The sequence below is a fragment of the Passer montanus genome, unplaced genomic scaffold (assembly GCF_014805655.1).
Source record: "Passer montanus isolate IOZ18808 unplaced genomic scaffold, ASM1480565v1 scaffold12, whole genome shotgun sequence".
In the NCBI taxonomy this organism is placed as follows: domain Eukaryota; kingdom Metazoa; phylum Chordata; class Aves; order Passeriformes; family Passeridae; genus Passer; species Passer montanus.
The window spans coordinates 2409715-2436825 of NW_024358722.1; the positions used below are offsets into that span (position 1 = coordinate 2409715).

General features: G+C 40.7%; 2 protein-coding genes across 9 annotated transcripts in view; one reads left to right on the forward strand and one right to left on the reverse strand.

Annotated features, from left to right (window-relative positions):
- Positions 1 to 13656, forward strand: part of AKT3 (AKT serine/threonine kinase 3) — a 152476-nt gene extending 138820 nt beyond the window's left edge. For all 3 annotated transcript variants that reach the window (XM_039697872.1, XM_039697871.1, XM_039697873.1), the window contains 2 exons: positions 4248 to 4350; positions 6313 to 13656. In XM_039697872.1, the coding sequence (XP_039553806.1) occupies positions 4248 to 4350; positions 6313 to 6398 (189 nt within the window). In that variant the 3' untranslated portion in view covers positions 6399 to 13656. The remainder of the gene's footprint in view (positions 1 to 4247; positions 4351 to 6312) is intronic.
- SDCCAG8 (SHH signaling and ciliogenesis regulator SDCCAG8) overlaps positions 7329 to 27111 on the reverse strand; it is a 109804-nt gene continuing 90021 nt past the window's right edge. For 5 of the 6 annotated variants that reach the window (XM_039697864.1, XM_039697865.1, XM_039697863.1 and 2 more), the window contains 3 exons: positions 18999 to 19125; positions 16862 to 16943; positions 7329 to 12985 (listed from right to left, as the gene is read on the reverse strand). In XM_039697864.1, coding sequence (XP_039553798.1) covers positions 16899 to 16943; positions 18999 to 19125 — 172 coding nt within the window. In that variant the 3' untranslated portion in view covers positions 7329 to 12985; positions 16862 to 16898. Of the gene's footprint in view, positions 12986 to 16861; positions 16944 to 18992; positions 19126 to 27111 lie in introns of those variants that run through there. The other variant, XM_039697866.1, reaches the window with a different exon arrangement.

Genomic DNA, 27111 nt, shown 5'->3' on the forward strand with positions numbered 1-27111 from the left:
AGCCTTTGAAATGGCCAGGGCAGATTCAACTTGACAGATGGATATGAAATTGGATTTTTGTCTTGAACACAAACTCTTAAAGTCACTTAACTCACACTGAGTTTAGGCTTTTATTTCTTTATTTGTACAGACACATGCATATCTATGCATATGTGTGTGTAATGCATAAAACCAGAAAATCTGTATTTCTGCTCCATAGAGTGGATTGTCAGGAGATGCAGTTCCCTGGTTGTAGCATTTTTCTGAAATGAGGCCACTAAAGAAAATTATCCCATACTAAAGTTTGGCAGCCAGGACCAAGAATTCTGCAATTCTCTTGCAGACTGACAAGGCCTGTGCTTAACAAAAGCTTATCTTACTCCTTTTGGACACAGGTTACTGGATGTGCCTTCTGGTGCTCACATCCCTCTTGGACTTCTGATTCCTCATGCCAGAAATGAGGAATAGCTATGGCAATAGCATGTGGATACTATTTTCTTGTGCACCAAATGTGAAATGTTGCTGGCTCTGGAGTGGCATCTTCATGTTGTGGTCATCAGAGCAGTTGTTGATGTTGGGTGTTTTAATCTTTATCATTAAACCTCAGCTTCAGTCTTCCTTGGGATGTATGTGGAAGCTTCTGGAATGTCACTCTAAGTGTTTATCTCTGCAGCATTTGCACCTTGTCGTTCTAATGGTTTCAGCTGAAATTTGTGGACATTTTGCTTTCTTGTTTTTAAATGAAGTTTGACAACTAATGGACAACGGAGATACCCTTGCAGAAAGATGATTGGCAAGAATTTACTTGGGGAAGGGGAAGTGTGCCTTTGGTATCAGCTCAGGAGTCTGGAGTGGGGTGTCCACAAGACTTTAGCCCCATTTGGTTTTGGTGTAGGTGATGGATTCCAACTGATGGAATGGAGCAATCCCCAGTTCTCTGTCCACACAGCTGTGTGGGAGGTGGAGGTGATGCTGTGAGGGAAGGAGGCGAAGTGTATGGAAAGACTGAAGAAACCTTTCTGCTACTTTTGTTCTGCTGTATCTGTGCTTCTTAACCTCAGATGCTGCCTCCCCTTTTCCAAAGGTTTTAGGGGATGGTTGTGTACAAAAAGCCACAGCTGGATAAAACCCAGTGTATGCTGTTGTGGAGAGCCGCATGCTGGACAGTTTGGTTCTGCAGTCAGTGAAGTTTCCAAATACCTTTAATGTGCAGGATGTGAAAGATACTGCTGTAAAATAGATGAATCCTAAAACACCATTGGCATAGATTTGCATCAGGTTCCTCCCTTTTAGTTACAGCCTGGAATTTCATGTCTTACACTTGTTTCACTTCCCCAGACAGTTGATCTTCTGCCATCACTGCAATTTTCATCAGCTGACTTATTGAGTGTTATTGATGCAGAGTTTTCACACAGAATCACAGAATCACAGAATTTCTAGGTTGGAAGAGACCTTCAAGATCATCGAGTCCAACCCATCCTATCCTGTACCTCAACTAGGTCATGGCACCAAGTGCCACATCCAGTCTACTTTTAAAAACATCCAGGGATGGTGACTCTACCACCTCCCTGGGCAGATGATTCCAGTGTTTGACCGCTCTTTCCGTGAAAAAGTAAGCCTTTTCTAGTAAGCCTAGCTGCTGAGCATTGAATCGGAGCACCAGCTTAATGAATTTTGTTGTAACAGCGCTTTTCATACCTGATTAAAATTATTGTAATTATTTGTTCCTTAAGAGTCACTTAGTGCTGTGCTTCTCTTCATAAAATAATGTTTTCAAAGTATTTTCCATAACCATTACTATTTCAGGTAGATGGAGAGAACAAGGGAATGATTTAAAGTCGTAGTGAGGCTTGTTCATCTCAGTGGATGAAAAAAAAAGTAACAAATCCCTGGATAAGCCAGTAGTTAGCCTGTAAGTTTTTGTCATCTAATGCATTTTGCTCTTCCTCTCCAGCAGCACTCCATACATATATGACTACCTATAATGATCTTACCTTTCCATACCTTTTGTGTTTCATTAACTACTTCAACCTGACTCACAGTTGTTATAGACAACTCTAGTGGGGGTTCACTCCTTCTCCTTGCAAAGCAGTTGTAGCATGAAAGGTCTCAGGTGTACTTCACAGCAGTAGTAGTTTGTTCTACTGGAAATGTGTGCTGCACCATTGAAAACACATTGCTTCTTGTCCTTGACTTGAGAAAAAAGAAAATATTTCCTTGGCTTGTATTTTCATTATTTTAAAATGAAAAGTTTTATTTTTCTATGAAATGTTATTTTCTGTTTCTGACCAGTAAAAAGCATTCCAATCAGTGAAGTAGTAAAATTGTTATAAGCTGGTTATCTTATAAATTTTTTTCATACTGAATTTATTGCTGAGATCTGTGAAAGCATACTTTTAAAAGAATGTGATGGACACTTGGCCTTGACTAGAATGCACTACTTGGTTTCCTGTAATCTTGTGTAGGCTTGTTTGTTTGTTTTTTCTTGTGTGTTTTTTTTTCTGTGTTTTTTTTTGTTTTGGTTGGTTTTTTTTTTCTTGGTTTTTTTTTTGTTTTTCATTGGAGTTTTATGGAGTTTTTTGAAGGTTCTTTTCTCAGAAAGAAAAATGAGAATAAAATATCAATGCAGGATGTTGCACTGGAATAAGTCTGTTATTAGGAGTTGTGTGGCTGCGTTGCTGGAGAGATGTCCAGCTTTCAAAATCTGCTTAAATAGTGCAGAATTGTTTGGGATAGCCTGGCTGCACATAGGAATACTTTTTAAAACATGAAGGAATCTGTGCAATAAAATAGAATACTTTATTTATAAACATTGAATGTAACTTGATTTATACCTGGAAAATTCTTCTGATGTTGTGTTGATATGTGTTAGATCCTTAAGGATTTATTCTACAGTACCCTGAACTTTTACTTCGAAATATCTCTCTGCTGCTGTATATTTTCCATACAGGACAATGTAAGGGAAAGCTGAGCTTAGTTTTGTAAAAGTATTAATCAGATTTATTGTACTCTGTTAAATCTATGAAGCGATAGATTTGGTTTTGCTTAATAACTGCTTGCACTGTTACTGAAGACCTGGATCAGATGAAATCAGTCTCAGTATGTACAGATCGCCTGTGCATCTAGTGCATAGAACTTGGGAAAAGGAGGGAGGCAGTCAGCAGCAGTTCCTCCTTCTTTGCTGTAGGGCAAATGAGCAAGTAAATTGTTTGGTGTTGGTGTTCTGGAACTGAAGAGAGAGAGAACGTGAAACTGGTGAAAACCCCATGCAAGGTGATAATATCAGTGAGCCAGGATATAAGCTGTTGTATTGAAAGGAAAATCAATTACACTTATTCTCAGGGTGTGTTTTACATTGCATATGAGGAGAGAGCACCAAAGGGCTCTTAGGTACAAACAAGAACATTGTCACATCAGACACACACACACACACACACACACACACACACACACAAAATTTGCAGTGTCATACATACAAAACTGCTGCACTGTTTTTGGACTGGCAGCATGCAGTGTGATATTCCATCCTCAGTGTGCCTTTTGTAAAAAGGCAAAAAAAGCGTAAAAATTGTAAAAGTGTAAAAATTGATTGGTAGTTCTTTTGGTAGAGAAGGTGGAGAGTGAAGCTGGTTCAAAAGAGGGGCAAGGGAGTCCTGCCTGCACGCTGAGAGTGGCTACCAGTGATTTGCTGTTGGGAAATCCCACACTGTGCTGTGAAAGCACTAGGCAGGTTTAGATACAGCAACTCCCTTAAGCCTGAACTGGCCTTTTTTCAAATGTAAAATTTATTTTCATATCATGTAATATGATAATGATAAGTTCACATGAAGGCCTTCCCACTGAAAATAAAACCTCCAAACGGTGCTCATTATGCTCTCTGTGTAGTCTTTTTCTTCTTAGCTGTTTACACCACCCAGTTGTGGTGAAGTATCTTGAGATGCCTTTGCCTGACAGCTATGCGGGTAATTAAATTGGCCTGAAGGGTTTCTAGGTAATTATCTTTATGCAGCTCAATTTGTCTGCAAGTCATGTGAGAGTGATACTTGGAATTTAGCTTTGTTGTGCCATTGATTGGATTCTGAACTGGTATTTTTGGGATTGACTCAAATGGGTTTTATGTCTTACTGGAAGTTGGAGACTCAGCTGCCTCTCCACAGACCTACTTGCTTGATTTGGGGTGTAGTGAAAAAGAACTCGCTTGTTTTCCTGACAGTAATTTGGCTGCTTTGAGATTTAGTAATGTTGTATTTCTTCTTGCTGCCTTTCAGCTTGTACCTCCTTTTAAACCTCAAGTGACATCTGAGACAGACACCAGGTATTTTGATGAAGAATTTACAGCTCAGACTATTACAATAACACCGCCTGAAAAATGTAAGTCAGAAATGATGCATAAGCATGATGTAACAATAATGTTTCTAATAAAGCAGTGTGTCAGTGTGTTTGAATAGAAAAGGTGTTCTCAGTGTTACTAATGAAAGTCTTCATATGGAAGTGTGTGTAAGAGTAACTCTCGATGACAGCTTTATTTTGAAGATGCAATAATTACAAACCTTAGACTATTAGATCATTCTGAGTTGGGTCTTGGGGGTATTTTTGGTGTGGGCATTTTTGTGTTGATTTTGTTTGGAGTTTTTTTTCCATTTGGTTATTGATTTGCGGGTTTGTTTGTTTGTTTTTAAATAAAGAAGGACACTGGCTTCAAGTGGTAGTCAGGGACCCAGTTCAGCAAAGTAATTAGAACATGGACAGTTCTTTAAGCATGTGGACAGTGCTGGTATTTTCAGTGGGCTGTTGTAACTTTAGCAAGATGGACACATTTTTAAATATTTTGAAGACAATGACTTGAAGAAAATCAATTACGTGAAAATTAAATATCCTATCAAGTCCTGTGCTTCAACAGAGCTCTTAAAGAAGGTGTTAATGTGGATGTAACCATGGCATTGGACTTTGCAAAGTTTCTTTATTGGAGTGAATGTGATTTCACCATGGTTTGTGTTTTTGTCATGTTGTGTTACACACAAGACTCATGATCTGATCAGCCTGGCCAGGGCTTTAGAGTTACTTATCAAGCCAGAGCAGTGTAAAATCTTTCTCCTAAGTTCTTAAAGAATTTTCTTTTTAAATGGGGATATTTGAGGGTTTTGTTTATTTCTTTATATTGGAGGCTGAGAAAGGAGGATCACAAAAGTAAAGGCTTAGTTATGGTTGCTTAACCTTTCATAAAGCAATTTTATTTCCTCATGTTTTAGGACTCTCAGGTTAGCTGCAGTTTTCTGTTCATATATAGATCTAGAGTATTTTTTTGATTTTGCATTTTTAGTGTCTGAACATAATCACAGAAACATAGAGTGGTTTGAATTGGAAGTACCTTAAAGTTCATCTGGTTCCAATCCTCCTTCCTTGGGGCACCTTCCACTAGACCATGTTGCTCCCAGTCCATAATTTAAGTGATTTTAAGTCTTTCTGCTGTGAAAAAAGAACCCTTTCTTCTCCTCTCTATCTTGATAAGAATTTGTCTTCGTAACTTGAACAAATTTTACTAATATTTGGATTAACTTGGGTTCTGTTGATTGGATATTAGATCAGGATTAACTCTGGTTTTTATGTGTAGAATATAGAACACAAAATTCTGAAAGGCTGCATGTAAATACATTGTTAAAATAACAGTCTCAGCAGGAGTCTTTAAGAATAAGCACTGTTAAAAAGCCATGTGAGAATGTACATCCAAATTCTCAGAGTTAGGTAACATCTGGTGCCTTCTTTCCATTGGCACTGGAGGAATTATGTAAATAAAAATATTTATGAATTTGGCTTATTCTGTATTTCTTCTGATCCCAGTAAATACTGTAAAAATAAATAGTTTACTAAAAATAATAGCTAAGAATTGAAACACATAGAACCTGTGTGAATTGTTAATTTTGTAGCTGTTTTTCCTTTTAATTCCATTTGAAATGGAGGAATATTTAAGTATATCTACACTAAGACTATAATTTCCTGAGCTCAGCTCAAGAAATGATGGAAACTGGCTGACTCAATTGGCACTCTGCTTCTGCACTGCCAGAGGCTGGGTGTGCTGGCATGTTTGGATTAGCCTACAAGGGGTAGTTGTGATTGAAGTTCTCAGGTGACAGTCAGAAAAAAATGAACCAAACAATCAACCTGAAATAAATAGTGACTTCTGGGCATGCAGTCCTTTCAGTGAGTATCGTCCTGCTGTGTGAACTAACTGAAGTCTTACTTAGCATTGAACCCCGAAAGATGTACTGCATATCAGGTGAAGAATAACATTTTATTGCAAATGTACTGATGTTTTGAACTTCTTCCTTAACACAGATGACGAGGATGGTATGGACTGCATGGACAATGAGAGGCGGCCGCATTTCCCCCAGTTTTCCTACTCTGCAAGTGGACGAGAGTAACTTTTTTGTTCTGCTGCTTCACTGTCATCTTAGGTTTATCAGTGAAAATGATTCCTGAACATCACCACCAGTACTAGATACTACTAAGATAGCAGGGGCACTTTCAGAGACCATTCCAAATTGAACAAGTTTCTTTCCCAAACCTACCTAAAATCCGTTCTGGTTTTGCATGACATACGAGATTCTCTCTACTCCGCTCTCCTGCTGTTGCTGCTGCCCACAGCCACAGTATAATAGCAACGTCAAGAAGTTACTAACAGTTTCTTTGAAGGTAAATGACTTGACTTCAGCATTGTACACTTTGTGAACAAGTAGTCATCTATTTTTCCTCACAGTGGAGGCTAAACAAAAGCCCTGTCGGTCCAGCTTATCTTCTTCCAGAAGATGAATCAAAATTGTAATTAGTCTAAACAGACTAGGCGATAACATTTTCTTGCATCTGTTTGTGCTGGTTAGAATGAGGAAACGTAGAGGTGGTGATGTACATATGCAAGGTTTCTGTTAGGCATATCATTACTTGAAGCAGGTCTCTGTCATTAACATCTGGCTGGAATTTGTTTGGGAAATGTTTGAGAGAAGGACTTAAATTGTTGATATATATAAATATATATATATATATATTATTTTTTAATTACTGTTGGATACTACAGAAGAAGCAGAAGGGCTGGGCTCACCCAGCCTGCCACTTAGAACTTCCAGGTTCATGTGCAATCATGGAGAATCGGACATTATACATGCAAGAAATGAAGGCATAAAAGCAGCAGTTGAAGTTGTTCAAGGGGTTTTATAATTTGCACCAGATAACATCTTTTTCATGCTTTTCTCTTTCATGATATGCATCACCTCTGATGGCTGAAGAATGTAGACAGGCATAATGGTATTGCTTTTCACCAAAATGTGTGCACCAAGGTAAACAGGTGTTTGCCTTACTTGTTTTTGATTTTGTGAATTAGCTTCCTCTCCAGGTGTTTAACTCCAATTTTATTTTTTTTTGGTTATACTGCGGTAGTATTTATTTTTAGAGATAAGGTTTGTATATGTCATGTTTGCAAATGCTGCTACATCTTAGAACAGGCTTATAGCAGTTAATTTTATAATATATGGAAGGACTGTACAAGCTGAAGGGAATAATGCACTTTTCTCCCATGTGGAAATTTTAACAAGGCTCTGAAATTGTACATACTGCTTAGAACCAGATTTTTGTGAATGAAATACTGTCTTTTAACAGTTTGGCTGTGGAGGTGGGGATTTCCAACCTCACGTGTCAAAAGGTTAAAAGTGAGCAGACAAAAAAGCTACATCTTGTGCTCCATTTAGGATAAACATAATCTAAGAGCCTGACAGCACAAGAGAAAATGTCTGTTCTATATGAAGGAATTGCATTTGAACAACAAGACCACAGTGATTACAAGAAAAGCACTTTATTTTAACAATTAAAATAGTAAATTTCTGGAATCAGCCGTTCTCAAGGAAGATTTGCCCTCAACCAAAAGAGTCCTGAAACCCAGGAGGTTATGTATAACCGTGGTACCTGATTGACTGAATTTCAAACATCACAACAAACGCTCCACTGGTAGGGAAACGTCTTTCCATTTCCGAAGATCTGTATCTAACAGAATATGTGCATAAACTTCAGCTTTGATCTTCAGCAATGATAATCTTAATAATAAACCCTTTGGTGCTAGGAGTGGGGGTGTGACGCGGCGCAGCGACAGAGCGCGCGCGCCCTTGCAGGCGACATCGGGAACCCCCGACTCCGTGGGATTATCATTGGAAGTATCTCTGCGTTCAGCTCTTGTTAGCTCCCACAAAGACTGTGATATTGCAGAGTATTCCTGGTTGCATTGTGTGAGTGAGTAGATGAGTCTGAGAGATGTTCCTACACAGATGCCTTAGCCTCTTGATGTGGAAAGTTGAGTGCCCAAGCATGAAGCCCACTGCTGGCAGTGCATGTGCTGGGATGGTCAAGGGGTAGCTGGGCATTTTAGCAAGGCAGCTAAAGACGCAGAGTAATTTAGACAATTTTTCATGTTTCATGTTTTATCTTTAGTAATGGATGGATAATCAGTTAGAAATATATCATGATGTATACTCTAACTGCATAGGATTTCATTATGTCACCCTGTAACACTAAAGACGTGTAGATGTTGTCCCTGTGTGGAGAGAGAGGAGAGCAGCAAATGCGTTGCAGGTCTGCCCTGGACTGGTGGTGTAGAGCTGTCTATACTGACACAGTGAGTGAGTGACTGAAATAACCAAGTACTTAACAGACGGGCATTAATTAGTTCTCTGCAAAGGTCTTGTTCTCACAGACTGAAACTATGGTGATTCAAAATCTGTGTTACATGTCTGTGTTTTCTCCCCTATGTTTTCAGCTTGTAATAGCAATAAGTTTCTTGGCACAAGCCACCTCCAGCCAGTGGCCAACTGGCTGTGTGTGGCACTGTCCATCAGCTCCTCGTGTCAGTGACACCTTGTGCTTTTCTCTGCGTTGTGTGGCCAGGTAGTGTGTGGTTTGCAGGAGGGGCCTGGCAGTGAACTATTTGTATACCTTTTAAGACATCACTTTGCATTGTCTGCCTTCGAAACGTCAGAGATCCAGTTTATGATGCAGAGTCAGCAGCCACCTTGTGCTGCCCAGGCCTAGGGGATTCTGTCTTACCAGTGTTAGAAACAGATGACAGAGAAGTGGACAAGCAGTGCTGAGAGAAACTTTTGAAACTCTTCTTTTGCTGTCTGCGGTTGTGGTTGGATTTGGACAGGAGGTGGTGGCTGGTTGTCTTGGTGAGCCTTTTGAGCACAGTACATTTCAGACCTTTACTCCAGCTTGTACTGACTTCCATGACATACAGTATGCCCTCTTGTACTGCAGCCATCTCAGAGGAAATAGGTCAGTTCTGTTTGGATTTTGGCAGTTTTGCACACAGCTTCGCTTTCCACACTAATCCATCTTCCAGTACATTCCTGTTGCTTAAAGAACATTTATTCCAGTATTGTTTCACCTTTTTTTTCCATCTTTACTTGCGGCTTCTTAAAGCTGACTGTTCTTGCAGGGGCCATGTGCTTCTCCTAGAGTACAAAAGTAAGGTCATTCCTTACTAACTGCAGGGTCTATATATTACACCTCAATGTACACACTTTGCTGCTACTGTTTGTACTGTCTACAGTAGAATTTCCTTATCTTGCTCCTGGTAGTGCATTACAGGCAAGCATGAAATGTAAAGTATTTATTTAAATAAAAACCTCTAAATTGGTAATTGAATTACCTCCCTGTAGCTTTAGAGTTTGTGACATTTCTTGACCTTGCTAGTTCTTTCATTAGATCCATGCAAGATCTAGTCATATGGTTAAGGATATTAAGCAGACACGACTACGAACCCAAGAAACCGTATTACTGTTGGTCATACTTAAACTGTTTATTTCCTTAAGTATATGACCCACAAGGATGTGAAATAACTACAAGAAACTGTTTTTGTACACTGTACATCCTTAGTATTTTTACACGTATATGATAGGGATGCACATTATTTTCCTTCGTACAGACAGCTTAAATAAAGCACTATGTCAATCTGCTACTTCTGTGTTTTTTAATGCTAATTTGTTCTGGAGGATTGTAAATATATATATATATATGTTCAAGCTTGCCACAGAGGACGTATTTTTTTATATCTGCACATTACTATTAAATATCTTAGAGGATAAAATTCTTAAGTTGTCCTGTGTCAGAAAAAGAAAAATGGAAATGAGAAGGCTATATTGCAGATTACAAAAGATTTCTCAAGTTTTGGGTTAAATATTTACTTCATATTTTAAAGTAATTTTATATAGGTTAGATGTTTCAATCCTGAAATGCACAAAGAATTTACTTAATTTCTTCTTACAAGAAAATGTACATCATTATTTTTTTATCACTGTATATATAATGATCTGTGCATGTTTAGTTGCAAGTTTTATTTGCTGTGAAGTCCTAGTGATAACTGTAACTCGCTGTGACATATTTCAGATACTGGGTGAACAGTTTCAGCTTGTAAATGATTAAGTTACAGTATTGTCAAAAAAAAAGTTTTTATGACTAAGCAAAATGTATCTGTGCTTTGGACCGAGGCTGTTTCCATACAGGTGGTTCCTGTTAACTCTGTGAGATGTATGTCACTTATAAAAGTAAATTTGGGTTATACTTTTGAAGATATGCTCCTATCAGAACATCCACCATTTAAGTGATTTTCAGCTGATGAAATTCTTGGCCTCATACCCCACAGCTAGATGATGTTTGGGGAAGGAGACAGAAGAAAGGGAAGGTGGGATTTGCAGGGCCCTGCAGAATGGGACTCTTTGAAGCCCACGGGCTGGTCCGGGGCTGTTTGAACCAGCCAGTCTGGAGGGCTGAGTGTCCCTAAAGCAGTGGGTCTGACGGGTTTTCTGTTCTCTGACGTGAATGCTTCTCAGGAATAGAGGTGCTTCATCCAGGTCTCAGGTTATTTCCTTTCTTTTTTCCCTCCTTTTTTTTCCTCCCCCACCTTGTAATAGGAAAGAGCATCAGGGAAACAGCCATGCATTAGTTCAGTGATATCAGGATGTCAGTGACCAGGACAAAACTGCAGCAGTGACAGGACTCTCTGGTCAGGCTGCATCCCGTGTTGTGGAATCACGCTCTGTGTGCTGACCTGGATTTGATCATCGGGTCTGATACTTGTAGAATTTCTAAAACCAAGCTTATAGTGCTTAAGCAGAAGCAGGGGAAGGTGGGGAGGGAATATAAGACAGGTAGGCTTGGTGCTGTAATGACTTATTAATTGCTACAGGGTAGAGTAACTGCTGCAGGAGAAGTTATTCCTGGTGGACTCCTAGCAACACAATAATTGCACCTATGCCTGGGATGAGTATGAAAAACCTGCTTTGAGCTATGTATACTGGCAGCCCAGGACCCTTTGTTGAAATCAGACTCGTACATGCACGTGGGTGGCTGGCAGTGGGGCCCTGCATGTGGCCACCAGAAGCCGCCTGGTAGGTGAGGCAAGTCCAGAAAGGTTGAGGGTCCCGGTGTGCTCCAGGGTCTCAGTGAAGCCTAAGTGTCAGGAATAGGTGCCTGAGTTGCTTTGCACATGTAGCCTATAGGCACTGTCTCCTATTAAAACACAGATTTATGCTGTGGAATAATAAAAAATAAAGTTTGCATTCCTACATTTATAAACGTATATTCTTAACTGTGTAACCATCTATAAAGTAGTGACACTTAAAAAGCTGTCAGCCTGACTACTGTGAAAAATCCTGAGTTTGACTAGAGAGGGCTTTCCTTCAGCAGCCTTTCGTCTCCCTAAAGACCTGAGGCCTCTCTCAGCATGCTCAGTGCCATATCTGTGAAGCTGTTCAGGGAGGTGATCAGATGTGTTTGGCAGTTTTATATGGCAGGAAATTGAAATAGGGAGGAAAAATCACTTTGATGTTAGGGCTGTACCACTAATAATTCTTAAAATATAAGGGAAGGAAGGATTGTGTTCCACACCCAATGGTAATTTATTGCATGTGTTGTTACTATTATTTTTGTTATGTCTTCTGTGTTCATGCTGGCTGAAGTAGCTTTATTGCTGGGGAACTGTTCTTTGCGCTTTTTTCACCCCCTTTACCAACTACATTGAAAAAAATAGATGTAGAAAATTTTCTCTTGTGTGTGTAGCTTATCCTACACTAGATAGCAAAATATTCAGATAAATTCTTTCTAAAACAGTTGGGTATTTGAAAAGTAACCTTGAAAAACATGAGTGCACAGTTAACCAGAAAAAAAGCCCTCCACCTGTACCCTCCAAATATTCTGAGTTCAATAATTTGAAGCCAAGTTCAGCTGGTGCCCTGAATATGTGCTGGTGCAAAAATCCAGTTTCACCACTTCAGTGTGGAGCCCGTCACCTCCTGTAATGGCTCCTCTGTAATAATCAAGGGCTCTTTTCTCTTAAAGGCCTTGTTCAGTGAATGTTTTAAAGGGGAACCTGACCCATAGAAATTCCTCCACATTCGGTGGACTATTTCTCGATCTTCTTACCCTTTTCTGATTAATAAGTAATTGTCGGGACTCACTTTTTATATAGAAGTGACAAATATCCTGTTGAATAAAGTTCCCAAGTATATTCTGGTACTGAGTTTGTAAAAAGGAGGGCAGTGTACACGTGCAGCACTTGCAAATAGCCCCCTTCTCCTTCCTCCCCCTGCACATGCTTTCCCTTGAATTCAGAAGGACAGAACAAGGAACCTAGAGAACCTATTGGGTTTATTGATATTTCAGTCTGTAAATAATATAGACATGTATGTTCAATTATGAAAATAGATAAAAACATTTTATAAACATTGTACAAATTATTGACATCCACACCACATAATAGCTGTTAAAACTGGCTTGCAAGCCTGGTCTTTTCAGAAAAGTCTCAGCTGTCGTCCTAGAAAGTTTGGTAGGCTGGTAAGGCTTCAAAATATTTGTGATTCTGTAGTTAAAACCAAATAGAAACCAGCTGAAATTAGCTAGCAAGTGTGCCTGTTTTCTGCAGAGGTGTCTTTGGGTGAGCCTCAGACAAGTTTCAGCCAGGTGCAGAGCAGACCTGAAAGATAAAAGGAAGAGATGGGTAGTCTGTATAGCAGTGCCTGTGTTTCTCATTTGTGTCACGTCAGCCTGCAGGCAAGTTCTTAGAAGAGAAATAAAAACTGGTTAAGACTGCAGTAAGGCAGAGTAAACAAGTACAGTTTCAAAGCCTGCACTTCCTGTGGGCTTGGTGTCCTCACCTCTTTCTAAGCTCAGAAGTCTTACAGGTAGCAAGAACAAGAGATATCTGATTTCTGAAAAACAGGATCCCCATGAGCTTTTGACATGGCTCCTGTTTAGCAGTAAATAAGTAAGCTCTTGTTTTGGGGCACGTCTAAGATCCTGCCCCTTCTCCCTTCCAAGAAGAAGATGGCAGGGTTTTGCCAGAGGGTGTTTACTGTGCAGTGTCTGGGGTGGGCAGCTGTAGCAAAACAGGAAACTGTTGCCTTGGTGCCAGTAGGAAACCTCTGGTGGGAAGGCTAATTCGCAGTTTTGAAGCTCTTGCATAGCTGTTGTTTGTGCTTCCTTGGTAGCACTTAAGGACTGAATTGAGCAAGACATCAAACTATTGGAGCTGGGGGAGCTACCTCGAATTAAGCCACTGCAGTACTAAAAATTGAATTTAAGAGATGTACATGACCTCAGAAATAAAAATAAACTTTCTACTTTGGCTGGTTTTGCATTAGAAGACTGAAGGGTTTTGTTTTTTTTCCTTCCCCCCTTGGGTTGGTTAGGCTGAATTAAAGAAAATTCATGAAGCTGCAGTTCATTAAAGAATGAAAAACAGTAACATGGTGGTTTTTTCCCCCAAAATACATACACCAACATCAACTGCTACAGTTGTGTTTGCAGCCAATGGAAGGAACTATGGCAATGGAAAGCCTTGGGCCTTAAATGCCATGTCAGTGTCTGGGTACTGACAACCAGCAGAAACATACTCTGTGCTGCAGTGACCCTCAGCATTAGAGTATGGGCAGAAGCTTAAAAGGATCCCAAAACCTCAACTCCTGAAGAAGTTGAACTTCTGGAAATATCTGTTGTGGTTGTCCTTCCACACCACAATTGCCCAGTGCTAATGCTTTGTGAGATCAAGAACTTCAGCTTGATTGGTAAAGTGGGCAAATCTCCTGACTCAGCCTGGCCTGAACCTCTTCACAAAGCAAGCACCAATCCTGTCATAGTCCCTGTACCCCAAAGTCCCAGGGCCCAAGTATTAAAGCTGTCATTGAAGGTGTGCTGTTCTCTAACAAAATGGGCACAACTGTTACATTCAGGTAATTGGTAAACAAGTTGGTTACTGGACAGTCAGGACCTTTCCAGTCTTAGTTTCTCCTCAGCCCAAGAATATTTTGGTTTTCAGTGCACAGAACACTGCAGCACACAGTGCCCAGGTTCCTCTGGACACTCCCTCCTTACCTCAGTGGCATCTGCTTTAACAGACTCTTTGGGTATTGGATGTACAAGTTGGAAGGGTTTGTAGGAGGGGAACCACAGATGCCTGACTGGTTTATTTTATTGCTGCCAGCTATACTGGGAGGAGGGAAGAGCAACTGACTTCCTGTTTAATTAGAAAGCACTCAGGTGGCTTCAGTGCCTCAATCCTCCACTGCATGGCTGTAAAACCCAAGGTGGAACTCCCAGGAGGGCCAGGCTCAACTCCTCAGCTGGTGCCCAGCTTTGTCCAGTAGCCAGACACGGGACAGGATGTACAGGACTCCCACAGCTGCAGATGCACAAACACTGAGGAGCTGAATACTTGAAGCCTCATGTCAGGGCAGTCAGACATCAAACAGAGGTCTATCTTTATCCCTTCCTGTCATGGTTTAACTTGCATCACTTCTGATTAAACTCCATCCAAGCAGAAGTGAAGATTTTCATCTGGTTAAAAAACCCCACAACATCATCCACCAACCTCATCTGTGCACTGTCACTGGCTGTTACAAACACCTGGCAGAGGCACCATCTTTGTGCAGTAAGACTACACTAAAACAAAAGCTCTCTCCTAATAACCAAAGCAATCTTCAGGTCTCCTAAGGTTGAGGGCCATGTAAGGATCAGCTTGAATCACTTTTGACAGCAGAGATGGATGACCTACCTGTTTGCTAGAAATAAGGCTCCCCCTTCTGTAATACATAATAAAAAATAAAAAGCAAACAGGGCACTTGGGAACACTGCTGCATTAACCACTGGGACCTCACTGAAAATTCCTGCTGACACAAGAAAGGAAAGAAAACCCCTGCATCAGAACAGCTGTGATTCTGACAGTGCCTCCTGCTGAGCGACTGGGAACACAGGCACGGGTGAGTGTACTTTAACTTCCTTTTAGAAGAAGGGTGATCAGCTCACAGACACGCTCACTGTGACAAAGACATCTGTAAGGAGGGAGGAGAGAGCTTTAGTGGCTCAGCCATACGGAGAGCACAGGGAGAGTGCAGCTTGCAGGAGGAGATCTTCATGGGGAAGTCAGAGCAGCAGCACAGGACGACAGCCCTCGCTGGAAGTAATCCTCAAGGTCCAAATCCTCCCCGTCTGTGCTCTCCCTGGCTCAGCTGGCCAGCAACCCCTTCTGGCAGCCGAGGGCTGTGAGGGGATTATCCACTGGGACAAATACTTATTTCTGTCAGACTGATGGACACCAAGGCAGATCCTGCAAGAGAGAGGCATCCCAGCTCTCACAAATACACTCCTGCCTGGTGGGGGTTGCTGAGGTTTCCAGCAATCTCTGTTTAGATGTTTGTTTGCTTTCTGTGCACACTTACTTAGTATTCTGTATTTCATAGCTATGTAGGAGGGCAATTAAGTATCTCTTATCCTCCTGCCTTAGGTGAGTTCCACTATACTAGAGACTTTCAAAGGTAGAAATTCCAAACATGAGTGTTCCAAAAACTTTCAAAATGAGAGGTGTAAATTGCATAATTAAAATTTGATTATCTTTACAAGGTCTTGAATATGCTCATGTAGCCTGTAAATGAATGCAGCTTTATAGTAGGATCAGGTACTTCTTTTATGATTTCTTTTCCTTAAAACCCTTGAGTTTTCCTTACAGTATCAAATGAGTTTTCCAAGAGAAACAGGCTCTCAACACACCAGAATGTAGCTGAATTTAAAGACTTTTTTTTTTTCTTTCTGCTGTCTTTTCCCCCATACAACAAACATATAACACTAGAAATAAAAACTAGAGTGGAAGTAACCTGACTTTTGAAAACAAATCCTATCAAGGCTCAGGGCTTGTAAGGTTTGTTGAGTAGGGTCAGCTAGATTCAAGTAAATGATGCAATTTTAAATTCTTTAAACTTCAAAAGTTTAGTAACTCTTACAAGACAGTAGGAACACCTATAGCTATGTTGGACTACTGTAACATGGACAGCACTGCTCCAAATGTAAATATCTAGATAATGTTTCTTTCAATGTGACACTTAACTGTTATGATTTATTACAAAACCAATTGCAGCCTTTCTGAAGAGATTTTCCTCAGACAGAAAATAGTGGAAGCAACAAAACTAAGCATTCCAAATCAAAAGGCAAACACCTAGTGACAATCCAGACAAAAAGTACCTAGGTTAAATCTGAGATCTTCCAGAAGTTCCCACCTCGCTAAGAGTTGTACATCCCCCTTTCCTTTCAACTTACATATTTAGGATTTTTTTTTAAATTCTTTTAGGTAAACTTGTCTTTGCTATTGAGTGCTTGTCCTTAATTTTTTTAATGCTTAAAGAGAAAAAATCAAAGCACAAAAAGCTTCAACAGTTTCAAACCCAAAAATGTTTCAAACACTTCCTTCCTTTTGTCTTTAAGTGTTTGCCAGATTCAACTCACATCTGCAAATAGTTTTAGTTGTGCTCTCCTTTCTTCTCCCCCCCACTCTATATATAGGATATAGAAAAAAAATACCTACTTCTGCTCATTTCATTTTATCCTTCCAGGTTTTTACTTCATTCCATCTGTGTCCTGTTTGAGATCTGCATCCCATTTTTTCCCTGAAATATGCAACTGCAGTTACTAGATGCTTATGTTTCAAGATACAAAGCACATTTAGGTTAGCGTATTTTACATCTTTAAAAGATTTGGTAATGGTTGATTGCTTCCATTGCCCCCCCACCAAAAGAACCTCCAAAAACTTGGTTAAGGATAAAGGACAACTGTTGGACAATACAGTAAAATGTGGTATATGAGGTCACTTTCACCTTTGATCAACACTACTATGCAATTGTTTGGTTTCAGTATTTCTATACTAACTACAGGCATCCTTCTGCAAAGAGCTTCCATTTATGGTGAACTATTCTTCAGTTCCCTTAAAACAATTGTCTGATATTCCAAGCAGATCTTTTGGGCTGAATTCCAGTTCCCAGAGAACCACCATTGCTTTAAATATCTGCACATAGATTTTTAGGGCTCATTCTGTAATAATTTTTTCTATCATTCTTCTTTTCTGAGTGTTCTCAACTTAAAAAGTATCCTCTGGAGCACAATTAACTTGTAATGAACATAAAGAAGGCAGCTTTTGCCAGTCAAGTATTGATGGAAATTTAATATTTTAATTATTTTTTCCTCTTTTGTATGATTTTTGCCCAACTCCATAAAAACAAAATCACTTCCAGATAAAATAGCTTATCAATAACAAAATCCCTGTGGACCATGTAAAGGCTGTTCACATTACCAAGAGTGTTTTTCTTAAGGCAGAAATTTTAATTTATTTTGGGAACAACCACCTCCTTAACCTCTCTTATACAGAGAACACTATGGTTGCCCTAAAATTTGCCAGTAGTTACTACATGCTGATAACCTTACACTGTCATAAGCCACCGAGTTTGCCTACTAGAACAGGAAGTGCTGTAAAACCGAACACATGGACATGATTAGGGGCTTAACAAAGTATGGATTTTATTCTCCTAGGTTAAACATTTATGGACTTCTACAGATAAAAGGCCCACAAAAATAGCATGATTTAAGTACTTTCAAGTTCTAAGCCAATTCATGTTCTATGTACTGCTAGGTGTGCTACTAGACTAAATTTTCTACACTGAATGTCCTTTGTTACCATGTTAAGAAAACTCCAGCTGTCCTGGGCAAACTCACGAGCCTGAAAGTTAGAAAGCATTGTAATTTGCTTTGTGGCTGAGTAAATAGACTAATTCAATGTTCAGTTTGATTATCTGATAAGTTTTACTGAAAACCTCATTCTGTGCTTGTTAGTTCTCTTCCTTTATCTGAAAAAAAAGTGAAAGAAAGAAAAAGAAGAAACCCAGCCCCACAGTCTTCTCCCTTATTTCCAAAGCACTTACTGGCCAGAGAACAGTAGCCAAAACAAAAAAAAGCCAGAACAGCCCATAAAAAGCCACAGTTTCCTAGGGACCACTGGAAGCAACATTCAGAACTGCTGGAGAAGCAGTGCTGTGATTAGTGCTTAGGCAAGATTGATCGTACATTCACCATCTCACATTTGGGTGCATGAATCACAGAATATCTTGAGTTGAATGAGACCCATTGGGATCATCAAAGCTCAATTAGTGGCTCTGCACAGGACAATCCCAAGAGTCTCACCATGAGTGGTCATTGAGCAGCAAAAAAAAAAAAAAAAAAAAAAAAAAAAAAAAAAAAAAAAAAAAAAAAAAATCACTTGTAAAAATAGAAATAAAAAAAATCATGAAGTGATAGAAGGACTTTAGTCTAACAAATGGCAGCAAAACCTCTAAGTAATTATCACTATCAAGTAACTGTTTAAACATTAATGATGTTAAAGAACATTTCCCTTTTCTCTGAAAAAGCAACACAAAAATCTTTAGACAAGAATCTAAGACCTGTCATTGAGAATAACTTCTGCTTTTGTATTGTCACTTCAAAACACTTTTTTTCATTTAGTTTTGATTTAAATGAGAGTCAGGTTCAGCTACCTTTCCAACTGCATGAATTTTTATTTTATTTTTTATAAGGTAATGTTGTGTTTAAAAGAACCACAGTAACAAAATCCAGCAGTTGAAATGAGACTGCTGCAGAATATTCCCCTCAGACTTTCTTTTCTTTTGGCACAGTACCTGTGTTCGCAGAAACTGCACCTCTTCTGTAAGCAGGTGCTTCTCTTTGAAGAGCTGATTCTGTTTGTTGAGCAACTCCACTAACTGCTGGGCAGTGGCCTGGCAGTGCTTGTCAAGCTGCTGTAACCTGGAAAAGAAATAGATAAAAGAGTTGCAGAGCATCTGAAGTTGGAGTTCATGGCAGAAGCTTTGATCTTTGCACCGGTGGTGGCAGCGCCCAGGGTTCAGGCTGGTGGTTGGGCTGAGACTAAAGTATTACTCCTAGGATGGGCATTAAATGTATTTTCACACTTTAAATTAGCACTTTAAAGGTTTGCACTTTTAATTTAGAAGCTTTATGAGGACATGACAGCAAATCTGCTTTGCTGTGACATCAGTAAAGACTGGGGGAGTGCATCCCAACACCTGTAGCTAAGCAAGCTGCACACTCTGAAGCTGCTTCGGTCACTGTCTTCTTGAAACACATGCAGTAGCCCAGATAATAAAAGCAAATACCCAAATTCCCTGACAAACTGGACCTGAAGTGACAAAAACTTCTGTTTTCTGTCCACTGCTCTTTGCAAGCTGGTCAATGTCCAAAACTCATTACAGAACATAGCACTTATTTCAAGTAAGCTTAGTGTTAATTAAGCATGTCAACATAGATCCTTTAACAGTCTAACAGGGATTCCTGAGGAAAGATGTAAAGAGCCCATCATTCCAAAGGCCCTCCTCATCAGGGGCTGCAAAACAGAGGGAAAAAGCTGGCAGGTATCAGAAGAAACATGCAGAGGCTTTCTGCTTACACTGGAAGAACAAGTTCCTGAGTTGGGACAACAGTGCTCTAAGACAGGTCAACTGCACATTTATTTCTTTAATCACAAAAGCAGGTATCACTTTTTATTTCTCCAGTGACTGTTTATTACTTCTGGACTGAGATCCAGTCAGAAGTAATTTCTAACTAATGTGAATTTTACATCAGAACAATATTTTTTGGTAGATAATCACAGGTAGCCCATGCAAATTTCCAAAATATTACTGGACACAAGCCCTAGGGTGCTCTATTGCGAAGCTCTATGTAATTTCAAATAAACCGCTGTAAATGGAAAACTCTTTAATTAGGGAAATAATCAATTACACTTTTCTGCTTGTAACTTCACCACCCAGTGTTACATTTAGACTGTTTCCTTGAGCAGAGGGAGAAAGATGACACAGGTACTGAGCTGGGTTTGACCAGCAGGTCCCAACTGTACCTTCATCATCTGTATCTCCAGTGCTTGACTACAGGTTTAATAACATACTGATCTACAGCTCCGGGCCACAATGGATGAAAAGGGTGCAGTTCTAGTCAGTGCAGATCTGGATCTGTGAATTCCCAAATTCTGTCTGCCAGTCTGCTCTCCCAAAACTGCTGCCAAGCTGGCCCTTGGTCCACACACTGGGACTCCCAGCGTGCTCTGCTGTGTTTAGCTCCTGAGGACAGGCTCTGGGCCCTCTCACAGTATCTGCTATTATGTGTGACATGTGCAGCACAGCCACACATTCCCATATGCATTGTATCTGGCCTGCCTGCTGATCTCGTAAATGATTCAAGATGAGAAATGAACAGCTCCACCCACATTCACTGTACTTCCCATATGTTACAACTGCACATCGATGCCTGCCATCATTTTTACAACTGGGTGACAGAACCTTCTGCACATTTTGCTAATACGAGTGAGGGAGGTTGCACGGTCGCCACGTTCACTTTGGCAACAGCACCTACCAGGCAAATGTACTGTGTCCTGAGCACCTGAGTGACCACTGTGTCCCTCCTGTCTAAATGAGATAATTTTTCCACCAAAGTGGCAAGATCTGTCCAGTTGGGATGGCATGCAGCTGCTCCCCCTTGGCCTGGCCGTGTTGGAGGACAGGGACTGACTCCATGCTCTGTCACCTTACTTCAAGGCACAAGGTGAAAATGTAGCTCTTGAACCATGTTACCATGTTTGGACTACGCACAGGACAGCCTGGCACATAGGAGAAAGCTCCCAGTCAGTAGTAATAACAATACCCTTCAAATAACTTCCAATTAACCATTTCAAACCAAAATCCCTATTTCTATTTGGAGGCAAGAAAGAGACAGTTCCATGAGATGACTGGTTCCACAGAAAGAGAACACAACCGGGGCATCACAAGCTGCAGTGAAAGCTTCAAGGTAAACATTTTGCTCTGATTCTCAGTACTTGGAACTCATAGGCAGCTTTATGTTAGAATGGCTCCAACCTACCTTGCTTTTTTGTGCAATTACAACATACAGAAGACTTCACATGGCAGTGAAATTTGGATCTGAGACTACACTATACCCCAGGCTGTCCAGAAATGAAGTGAAAAGTGATAGATAGGGTTTTGTTACATTTTGACAGCTATGGCTAGACAATCACTGCAAAGACCCTGCAGAAATGAGGTGAAACATCAAACACAAAGCAGAGCTTTGGCACCAAGGTGAATTCCACCTGCAGAATAAACTTCCATTGCATCCATCACCACAAAGCTATACTAGCACCCACCATGTTACACTTCCCTTCATTTGTGGCCTACAGATAAAAGCAAAAGCTGCTTTCTTTTCTATAACAGCACACAGCTAAACTGGGGGCACCCTGGACTCAGGCTGCAAGCTCCCTGCCCTGGGAGACTCAGACCCATTAATCCACAGGCAATCCACAATGAAGGTAAAAGATGACATAACCTGTCAGCCCTCCTCTGGGTTTTAATGTTGATTTGAAGGAAATCAATATGCAAGGATCTGTGGGCAGTGCCCATTCACCCTGCAGTGGGTATCAGTCAGTCCTTGACATAGTAGAGGCATTAAAAGGTTATTTACTCTTTCAGCATAGTCAGGTTACTGATGTAAAACGTTTTCACTTTACTCCACGGAGCTGGATTTGCTGAAATGGCGTGATTGGATTGCAGCAACCTGCAGCAGCTAAATCACCAAATCCAATAATCATGCTGCATTTACTGGCACACATCTTAATTAGGTTTTAATACAAGTAATCTGATAACTACTTCTGGCCAGCCAGAGCGGAGCTGTCAGTGCTGAAAGGGCTGTTGTTGAGCAGCTCGGCCAGCGCGCTGCCTCGGCTGCCTCCCCGCTGCCCCTGCTGAAGCCCCCATCTGCCAGTTGCCATGGTAACACAGGCCAGCCCATCACCCCAGCAGTGGGTGCCACAGCCCTCAGGCACCCCATGGCAAGGGCGGGGGGATCAGCCACACAGGGACCACCAGCCACACAGGGGGGCCACCAGCACCAGGGCCACATCTCTGTGGGTGAGGGGGCGCTGGTCCTGGCTCCTGCTGCCCCCCAAAGTGACCAAACCCCAACACCATAAGCATATGTCACTGTGCAGCAAACTGCCTTTAAAATGCATTTGTCCTGTCAGGGCAAGAGTGTCAACTATGAGTTTCTAAGGTTGCTCCTGCATTGCTCCTTTGCCTGATGATCAGGAGTGGTCCCTGGTTCTGAGTGGGAAAACCAAAGACCATGTTGGAAACCCCTGCCATGCTGCACAGATGCAGCTGAAGGGCGATCACTATGGTGAGTCTATGAATTCAGAAAGGCAGACAAATGGTTAATTAAACCCTGATGTTTCACTAGTGTCCTAAATTACTGTTTACTTAATATCTTGACCCATAGATTAGTGCCTTGAAACAACCTTAAGTGATGAGCATCTCAGAGAAGCCTCCACATGCTCCCAAAATTTAAACAGGAATATTTATACACACAACCTATTCTTTAACTGAACTGCATTCTCCCACCTGGCTTCAAAATCAAAATACTATGATGCACCTTTTCCATGTTAATAAAAAATTTAAAAAAAATAAGAGGAGAAACACACAGACCAAAAAGCCACCCTGTAACAGCAAGTAGGAACTAAAGGTAGTGATGAAGCCTCCTCCTTTTTGTCACGCTGGAAGTCCTGATTTCTAACAGGACACAGGGAGACAGTTCAGGGCATATTAAAAAAGTTTCCATGGAATCTCCCACCCTCTGGAATCCCTATCAGACTTCTGTTGCCACAAAAAGGACAAGACTGTCATTTGCTCAGGCAGAGCAGATCTGTACCACTTCTAGATAAGCACTTGCCCATGCTACAGGCAGAACCAACTGATGTTAAGAGATGGTAACTAGAAGTTAATATCCCTTGCACAGTTTGGAATTGGACACCTAAGAAGCAAATGTCCACATTTCACCATGAACCCTTTGACCCAGATGGCTTTGCATCACTCAATCTTCTTCCTATTTATTTATTTTTATATCTATTGGATAACATTTAAATTTCCCTTTACTAAAGACACTGTCAGTTTTTCCACATACTTTTGAAGTATCTATAGCATATAATTTCTAATAAGATAACAATGTTTGCATGCCACAACAACACTTGCAAATAGGGTTTGATTAAAAGTTTACATAGGAGCTTCCCATTTGTTTCAGATGTCACCACTGACTATTAGAATATGTCCTCACTTCCACAGCTGGCCCACCAGGTTAAACAAACAGATCATGTAGGAAAACTGAGCCTGGATCTATTCCTGGGCTTCTAACAGCTCATGTCTAACATGCTGAAGAGAACATTATCAGCCTGCTCTTCAGTAGGGGGGTGTAGCAGCTGGGCTTCACTGCTGTGATGACCACTTTTGGCCCTACTGGGTTTTGACAGGAAGGAAGCAATGAAAGAGAGTGTACAGCAGGCTGGAAAAGATATGGGTGAAAGCTTCACTAATGTCTATTTGTATCCGAATCTCCTGACTAAAGATGAGGCTTTTCCTCCTTTAAAGGAATACAAAGTGGTAAGACCTTTGATAGGAATATGAACTCTGGATCAGGTTTGCTCTAGAGAAGAAATAGTTCAGGTTACTATTTTATGCTTTTAGTTGACATGTATAAAGTAAAACAATTCTCTAGATCATCCAGCTAGTAATTTAGAATGCTGTAAAATACCATAGGGAGGAAAAAAAAAAAACAAACAAACAAAAAAAGAGGCTGGGCTCAAAGGAGACAATATTACAGGAATATATTGAATTGTATAGTCAGACTCTACATTTTTTTGTTTTTTTTAAAGATGTTCACCTCTCTGATTTTGTTATGTGCCAGACAGAACAGATTTTGCACAATTTCTCAGTCATAATGGTAGGAGACACATATCCCACTAATGTTTCAAAAGTGGTCTCCCCATGTTTATAAGATATGTATTTGTATTACTGAAATAATTTTCCTGAGCTTGTGGCACTAGTTAGAACAATTTCTGTGGCTGGTTTACTTTTTATAACCATGTGCTTGATTTCCCCTACTGCTTACTCCAATTCCTCTTATTTTGTTTATTACCAGACAAATCTGAACCTGTACAAACTGCTAGCTGGTGTCCACATAAAGCAATCACTGCATTCAAGCTGGAGACACTGAGAATTTTTAATGCCCAATCTGAACTCTTTCCTTCACAAATACTTTGCCTTTAAAAAGAAATTCCCAGCATGAACCTCATCAGAAGCGACATGTAACAGACAGTACATGTGGTGTCTGGGCAGGCAGCAGAGAATTGAAAAACAAGTCTTCACTTTTTCTATCCCATGGCATGTGCAGAATGTACATGTGGCCCAAGCTGACATCAGGCATTTCAAGCAAAAAACCTGCTAAAAGCATCAGCTTCTGTTAATTCACTTTGTCAGATATTGTCTTAATTAAAAAAAAAAAAAACAACAACCTACTGCTAGAAAGGGCAGTGCAGCTGAGCTACAACTGCTTCAGTTGTTCTGACAGTCACAATTGCAGGTGAACAGAACAGCTTTGGGTTCATCCCTGCTGTCCTCACTGAGCCCAAATCCTGGCTGCAACCAGCAAGGGCTGCAGGCACTGAAGTACTGAGCAGATAGCTTCTGTTCATCTCTCTGCCTATCAGTACCTGTGTTTGAAAAGTAAAATGTTTCTCACTAGTGACCTTGCAGATGAGAGGCCAATAGTGTTGGATACAGTCCTTCTCATTTGGTTATCTGCAAAGAAGTCTTTCCAAGTTTAAGGATTACATATCACAGTCCTTCAAAACTTCTGAAGCACAACCCCAAGGCTGCTATACTGCATAGTTTGACTACTTTGAAAATAAACTCTAAAAATATCAAACACAAAGTGTTAAATATCTATGGAGGTGTCACTTGTTAGTTTTGTTGCTTTCCCCCCATTACCCTTATTTTTCACTCTAGAGGAGCCCCTCCTCATTTTCAAACAAATGATTTTACCTTTAAGCTCTGACAGGCAACACACATTTGCTTATTTTTCCAGGTTCATGGAGGGTTATTGTGGTTTGCATAAATTACACTCCAAGTAATGATAGTTGTAGGATTTGTACAGAGTTTAGTTTTATACTTGTGACACAGAAAAGGAGGAATATGACTTATATTGGTGACAATTTTTTCTATGCAGCACATTCAGATAGATGTCTCATATACGAGGGCTCGTTGCTCTCCATCCGCACAGAGCAGACCGCTTCCATTTGAGAGCTTAGCCCAAGCTCGGCCTACTCCCCCCCTTCTATTACAGTTCTAATTTCCAAAGTTCCTCTTCCTAGGAAACAAAAGGGAAAATAGGGGCACCTACAGAGTAAGGATCTAAGGAATGGCTGCGAAGGAGGTCAAGGTGGGCAGAGGAGCCTAGGGTGTGCATGAGAGGTAAGAAAGATCAGTGCCCAAGATAGGCATGGGTACACCCATGGGATCTGAGGAGGGTTTGGCCTCTGTTTGCACTGGCTGCACAAGCAAGCTCCCACCTCAGAGGGAGCTGCTGCTGGCATGCAACACAGCACTCTGGAGCAGGGCTGTGCCACCTGGGACCAGCCCCATCTCCCCACACCCCCCAGTACACCCATAAACCAGTTCTGCTGAGACTGAAGGGAGTCACAGCATCAAAGAAACACCATGGCGGGTGCAACACGGAAGACTAAAGATAGGGAAAATGGTAAGGTAATTTTGCACTGGAAAGGGCTGAGAGGAAAGCAGTTTCATCCTGAGAAACCACAAGTTTTTTTAGAAAAATGAGAAGAGCTGAAGAATCTGACCAGTATCGTCAGCCCACCCTCATGAAGCTCAGCTCTTGTGAACAGGGAGTCCACTTGGTGTTTTGTTTTGGACTATATTTTAAAACTGCATATGAAGTTAGTGAAACCTGCAATTGCTTAGCAACACTGAAGGGAAGCATTTCACAGAAAATACGTCTTAAAAATGCATTAGTACATTATAGACAGTATTACACTCTCTGTAAGAGAGTGGCTATTTTGTAATTTATATGTGCATTAGTCCAACTGTGCTTTAATTTACTGCAAGGTGAACTTATTCATTGCTATGAAATAAGGGAATTTTATTGCTGTTTTAGAGGCAAATATCAGTACAGTTATCTTCAGGAAAACCATTAACCCCTCCACAATAAAGAATATGACTGCAACCAAGCAGTTTGGAGATGAGTATCAACACACCCAGATCACAGCTGGTGCAAAGGGTCAATTATGCCTTTCTGGTGAGAGCTGCTTAGCTTGTGGATGAGAATAGCAGCTCTAGAGTCCCTGCAATAGCAGCACAGGGCTGTCAGCAAAATGAGTTGACCACACAAAATGAGCACAAAGGTGGCTCCAGCCTGGCTCTCCCATGTCACAGCACATAGGTCAGCAGTCACTGGAGACCCTGCACTGACATCCCAGCTTGGTAAGACCACCAGCACCTTCCAGCAGAAGGATTCCTCCTGTCCCAGTTGTGCATGTGCACACACAGACTCTTCTGTTGCCACCATGTTTTAATTATAGTGAAAAATTCTAGCAAAACGATCAGCTTTTTCTTTGCTACAAATTGAGATAAATGTTAATAGCTTTCTTGACACGTTTAATGTGACTATACGAGAAGAATACTTTTTCCCTTGGATTACAGCAAAAGGCCTTGCTTAGTTTTGCTAGGTAAATTATGTTTTTCTCATACTACTTCCCCATGTTCTCATCTTTGAGTGGTTAGCAGTGGTAACTTTTATGAACCAAACATTTAAACAAGCAAGCTTAGAAGTCTCGATATGCTTTTGGAAACTGAACATTCCCACATAAATGAAAATTAACTGCCTTAAATC